This window comes from Crocodylus porosus, unplaced genomic scaffold (genome assembly GCF_001723895.1).
Source record: "Crocodylus porosus isolate Cpor-Errol unplaced genomic scaffold, CroPor_comp1, whole genome shotgun sequence".
NCBI lineage: Eukaryota > Metazoa > Chordata > Crocodylia > Crocodylidae > Crocodylus > Crocodylus porosus.
In genome coordinates this window covers 41887199-41893198 of record NW_017728931.1, presented here as the reverse complement: position 1 = coordinate 41893198, position 6000 = coordinate 41887199, and the positions used below count along the sequence as shown (strand labels likewise).

Sequence of the window (6000 nt, the reverse complement as noted above, 5' to 3'; positions counted from 1 at the left end):
GGGTTAGACACTAGGAAGAACTACTTACTGTAAGGGTGGCCAGAGCCTGGAATAGGCTGCCCAGAGAGGTGGTGCTCTCACCTTCCCTGGAGATCTTCAAGAGGAGACTGGATAGGCACCTGGCTGGGGTCTTATGACCCTTGCCACCCCCAGTGCTCCTTCCTGCCCACGGCAGGGGGTCGGACTAGATGATCTGTCTAGGTCCCTTCTGACTCATTGATTCTATGATTTGTTCTTTACAAATCCACGTTGGTTATTTGTTATTTGTTATTTATTATTTTAGACCATAATTAAAATCACAGTGCTTACAACTGGATTATTTAATAATTTGTTCTGGTCTCTTTCTGCATACTGAAATTAGGCTTGCTTTTCTACAGTTCTCTGAGTCTCCTTTCTCCCTTTTTAAAAGTATGCATTATGCTTGTCCTTCACCAGTCTTCTGGGACCTCCCTCATATTCCGTGAATTCTTGAAGATAATTTCTATTGGTTCAGAGACTGCTTTAGCTAGTTCCTTAAGCACTTGAGGGTAAATTTTACCAGACCCAGGTGCTTTTAATGCATATAACTTAACAAAATATTCTTTAACCTGTCCTTTTCCCATCCTGGCCTGTGCTCTACCTCCTTTCTATTGAAATCAACTGTGTCAAACATCTGGTCACAATTAACATTTTTTGTAAAGGCCAAAGCAAAAAAAGGCATTGAATAATCCAGCCTCCTCAGCATCATTTGCTACTTGCTTTGCCTCCCCGGTCAGTATGGAAGCTACAGCTTCCTCCATTTTCTCTCACCTCTAACATACTGATAGAATCTTTCCTTTTTCCCTGCATGGTCCTTCCTATTTTGACACCTTTGCCCTTTCTGGTTTCGCCTCCATGTGTTTGCACTGTTCTCTGACATTTGTTCTTAGCAATGTGTTTCCATTTTAGATTTCCAGGTTTTTAAAGAACTCCTGACTTAGCCTTTTCCTATGCTTCCTGCGCTCCTGCATGCTGGGTGTTTGTTCTCATGGATTTCCTATTGTCTCTTTGAGAAACTCCAGCTTTCCTGAACTGCTTCCTGAGCACTCCCTCTGCCCAGCATCATAGGTCCTGTCTCCATTTGTTATCTCTGCAGTTCTTTCTATGCTTGGAGGGGAGTCCTATCACTATCACACTACCCTCCTCCCCACTCCAGTGTCGTTCTTACTTCGGTCCCTGAGCCTGGCAGGAAGTTTTTGACTGTGATGGTCCGGCCCAGTGCTGGGAAAGGAGCCTCCATGACACTCCTCATGAGGGGCTGCACCAAAGCAGGGGAAATCTCCCGTCTTTTCTCAACTTCATCCAAGATCTGGAAGACGAAAACAAAGTCACTAAATGTATAAATTGGAGGGGAGAGGAAGACCAAGAATAAAGTACAATGGCATTTACATTCTTTCCTTAACTCCTCACAAGAGGAGATCACTGACAGGGAGCAACACAGGGCCCCAGAGTCAGCGAGACAAATGAAAGTAGAAACCTGGAGTAAAATCCTGACTCCAATAAAATCAAACGGCTTCCTCCTTTATTGTGGAATATCTTTGCTCTAGTAGTTTCATTAAAAAAGAGAGGCCAATGTCTGCCAGTCCATGTTTTTTATGTTTTTTCAATGTCAATGTAACTAGTATGTACCACTCCCCAGACCCTCCCCTTTTCCAATTTACTGGTCCCCATTTCCCATACCCTGATTTTGCTTTCAGCTTCCCTTCCATTTATGAAAAAAGTTTCTCTCACCTTGGAGAAGAGGTTGAAGCATCCAAGGCGACTCACAATGCAGTAAACTTCAGGGAGACGCTTCCCCTTCCCACTGGGCTATCAAGAGAGAAACACAAACACACAAAAACATGCAAAAAAGAGAGTTGTTACAACCGAGGCAGAGAGCAAGGGACTGCCCTGTCTGTGCCAACAATTTTTTCAGAGGCTCAGAGTCTGACCATGAACTTGACAGCATGTCATTCAATGGCCAGCTGGGGAAATGAGAAACAGGCCCAGAAAACAGAATAAAAAAACCAGGGTGAGAAAAAAGTGAAAAGGGGCTGTGTTTAGACAGACAGTTTTGAAGAGGACTGCCTAAACTGAGCAGCACAGAGAAGTCTAAGCTGGGGAGCCCTTTTTTGCTACTGCTTTCTGTTTCAGCACTGAACCAAACACCAGAAGCCCTCCTCCTTTCTTTAGAGGTTCTGCCAGCAACACTGGTATCACAGAGGGGCTTCCCTTTTCAGGACACAGGAGGGAAAAGAATACTGGCTAGTTACCAATAGCCTTCTGCAATATCCAAACCGCCTACTGCCATCTTCACCAGTCAACACAAACGAGAAGGTCTCACTGCAGAAGAGGAAACACAGACCAGAAATACAAAGAAAAAAAAATCTGTCACGCTTCTTCACAAATCCTTTCCACCCCACAGAAAATATCATACTCCCTTCACACCGGTCATACCCTTCTTGTGCTCTCATTCCTATTCCTTTCTGTAATCTCTAGGAGTGTCTCTGGCTGCACAGCTCCAATGGCTAATTGACTAGTATGTTCAAACCCAGTTCTCATGTAAGGAGAAGACAGCACCCACCCACCTGGTAAACTGGTAGATGGGTGCCCAGTCCTTAGCATCAGGGAAGCAGAACTGAGGAATGGCCTTCAACTGGTCCTCTGCTTCTCGCATGAATTTGAAGGAGCGCTCAAGCTAGGGGAGAAGAGAAAGACATAATGTTTTCAATTAATCACATGGGGATGGAATGGCTTCAACTATTTCTCCTGTGACAAATGAAGTGGTGATGACAGAGACTAAGCTTCTGCCTGGAAGATATTAGAGTTACTGCTATCCTAGCTCACCTGACCTTGGGATTTATTAAAGCAACTTCCCCTCCCCCTCTTCGCCAAACTCTCCATTTGCATTTGTATATCCCTGGGGTATCTCACCTCCACTCTACAATTTGGCTAAGAGCTCAGTCACAGAAGCGGGTTATATAGCCAGTGAGATCTATGGAGGGTAAAGGCTGTAGTGAACCTCTGCTACTCCAGTCAGGAAAATGCACAGCCACCTTTGTCATTTTGTCCTGTTTCTCACCTCTTTTGTCCTGTTTTTCACTAGTTTGGAGTGAGACCTAGTTGGAATAATATTGTTTTCCCCAAGATAACAAGCTTCTCTGTGAATGGTAGCCCTGGGTCTCCTCTAGAAATCCAAACTTCCACCACTTTTCTCAAAGAAAGTTATATAAAAATCATAGAGGAGCAAAAGATCAAAATGGCTGCACCATCAGCATCTGAGAGCACCATGAAGGTCATTTTGGTCCACAGCAACCTCCAAATCCTTGTGCCTATTAAACAATAGCACAGATGGGAATTATTCTGTATTACATTCTGGCTAACTTCCCACAAGATGCTCCTGTTTAAATTGGAGGGCAGCCAGGAAGGGGAGAAGGTGCCAGATGGACAGTTGCGCCTGATGATGGAGGTCTTCCATAGGCACTGCACCTTCAATGGAAACTGCTGCGTGACTTCGGGGATGTAGGCAGCCCCAGCCTGCTTCTTATGCAGTGAGACCACAACAAAGTACTCAAACAACCGCCTCTCTTGGTACTCGATCAAGTCCCGCTCCAAGGTTTGGTATCGGGGGGTCTGCTTCAAGCGAGACTTCACGTGGACCAGGCGCTGGCTGTGAGCTGAAAAGAAAGATGAGGAAAGCCTTTTCATGACCCACGTGACATAACTGGTGATGTTCTATGGGTGTATGTCTGATATTGTATTTCCACTGATACACTGATTTATATTTCCACACAAAGTACTACATTTATCATGGATACATCAACAATACATCTGAGGTATGAACTAGATCGCTCTTATCAGATGGCTTACTCTGCCCTCATTCTGGGCTGCCTCATTCCCTGTACTTTTCCCCCTCTCAGCCATGGTCCCCCTGGGACCTTTGGCCACACAGGTCCTTGCCACACCTCCAAGGCCACTCGGGACCCCAGGCCCATGGCTCTGGGCATCCCTTGCGGTAGGCCTCTGGCCCTTTTGACCCTTCTGGTCCTGGCCCCAGCATTGACCAGTCAAGGGTGCCTCAAGTCAGGCTTCTTGAGCACCTAGTCCACTCTCTGTCACACGGGTACACCTTCTCAGCCCTACTATGGGGTTATTCCCCTCCGGTTGTGGGAACTGGGATTATTAAGGCACCCCAACCCACCTTTCACTGGGATGGTAATTGGCCTGGCATTTCCTGGGGATTCCTGTACCACCAGGAGCCCCACCAGGCCACCCATCCCCAGCAGGGTGCAGTTTTAGGTTATGCCCAGGACCAAGAGCTTCCTAGCCATCCCCATAAGTTCTTGCCCTTACCTCCTGGTTGCTCCTGCTACAGCTCAGCTAGGAAATGTTTCTGCCTGGGCTGGCAGCAGCAGACTGCAGACTTTATATACTATGCACTCATCATGACTAGAGCCTATTTCCTTTCTCAGCGACTGAGCTAGAGGCAAAGACATTTAGAAACTGAAAGGTAAAATTTCAACAACAAATTGTAATGACTAAGGCAAAATGTAACATTAGGAGGCATGTTGCAATGTATGTATAGCCCTGGCCAAAAGCACATGGCAGGAGGACACAGGATGCTTAGACAAGGGCCTGCAGGGTCTAGGTGGAAGAGTGATTTCTTAGACACTTCCACACGGGGACTCGCATTGAGATCCACTGTGGTGAGAGGGGTGGGAAGGACATATCCTCCTAGGCCTTATTTATGCATACTTGGATGTGTGACTGACTCTGTTCAGAAGAAAAAAATTGGCAGCACTTGGTAGAAGCCCAGTACTAGAGGAGCTTGGGATGCTTCAATCAGGATAGAGGTCTACAGACAAAGCAATGACAGGGAACTAAGGCTGTAACAGCAGGGTTTGGAAAGGTGGCCAGGAACCAAAAGCGCTGAAAGACGTATGAGTGGGAATGGTTGTCTGGTGCCAGGCCATGCTATGCCTGAAGCCAATTACAGTCTCTCAGGTCTCTTCTTCCACAAGAGCCCAATTCACCCAAAGACAGTGGGAGAAGAAAAACTGGCAAACAAACCTGAAACTACCACGCATGTAAACTGTGGGACAATAGATATTTCAGCTGGGAACGTAATGAAAAGCAACCAGCTGGGGAGAAACCAGGCAAGTGTCCCTCAGAACATTTGTCTGGCTCTGTCTCAAATCAAAATGCCAAAACTTTCCCTCAAAAAAGAAAGTGGTAATCAATGACAAGGCAGAGACAGCACCACAGTTCACAGCTACAGGCTCTTTGCTGTTGGGTGGCAGAAGCTTGCCGTCCAATTTGGCTGAAAGCAATAAGCCATCTTGCATTGGAACTAGGTGAATGCAAACAAGAGAATTCTACCTAGAAATGAAGGGCCACTGGTGTCACTGTGTGATACAAGATTTGGACCTGATCCTTGACCTCTCATTTGACTGCTGTGTGCTGTTCATGGAGCACTCTACTTAACACACCTTAGAGCAGCAGGGCTGCTCTTAAGTTATGTCAGGAAGTGCAATAGCTTCAAGTTTTATGCAAGGTATCTTCAAATGACCTTTTATGCCCACAGGCAGACAAGGTTCTTTGGGTGAATCTGATATTTTTTATTAGACCAAATTAAATAGATGGAAAACAGTTATTAAGCAAGCCACCCCATTTATTCCAAACAAGGCCCTTTACTATTTAATTCTTGTTTTTTCAAAAGCACTCAGCACTGGCTTATATCTGCTTTTGCTGAAGTCTCTGGGAGTTTTATCAGGGACAGGGTGCCTCTTGGGGTAACAGGAACAATGGTCACAAACTGACAGGGAGCAGATTTTGGCTAGCTATCAGGAAAAACTTATTCATGGTAAGGGTGGCCAAAATTTGGAATGGGCTTCCAAGGGAGGTGGTGCTCTCCCCTACTTTGGGGGGTCTTTAAGAGAAGGCAAGATAGGTATCTGACTGGGTTTATCTGATGCCAGCACTCTTTTCTGCCTAGGCAGGGGG

General features: G+C 46.0%; 1 protein-coding gene across 5 annotated transcripts in view; it reads right to left on the bottom strand.

Moving 5' to 3' along the window:
* The window catches only part of DENND2A (DENN domain containing 2A), a 72825-nt gene that overhangs the window by 17304 nt on the left and 49521 nt on the right, over nucleotides 1-6000 (bottom strand). For all 5 annotated transcript variants that reach the window (XM_019544693.1, XM_019544694.1, XM_019544690.1 and 2 more), the window contains 5 exons: nucleotides 3487-3674; nucleotides 2586-2695; nucleotides 2271-2340; nucleotides 1750-1827; nucleotides 1187-1327 (listed from right to left, as the gene is read on the bottom strand). In XM_019544693.1, coding sequence (XP_019400238.1) covers nucleotides 1187-1327; nucleotides 1750-1827; nucleotides 2271-2340; nucleotides 2586-2695; nucleotides 3487-3674 — 587 coding nt within the window. The remainder of the gene's footprint in view (nucleotides 1-1186; nucleotides 1328-1749; nucleotides 1828-2270; nucleotides 2341-2585; nucleotides 2696-3486; nucleotides 3675-6000) is intronic.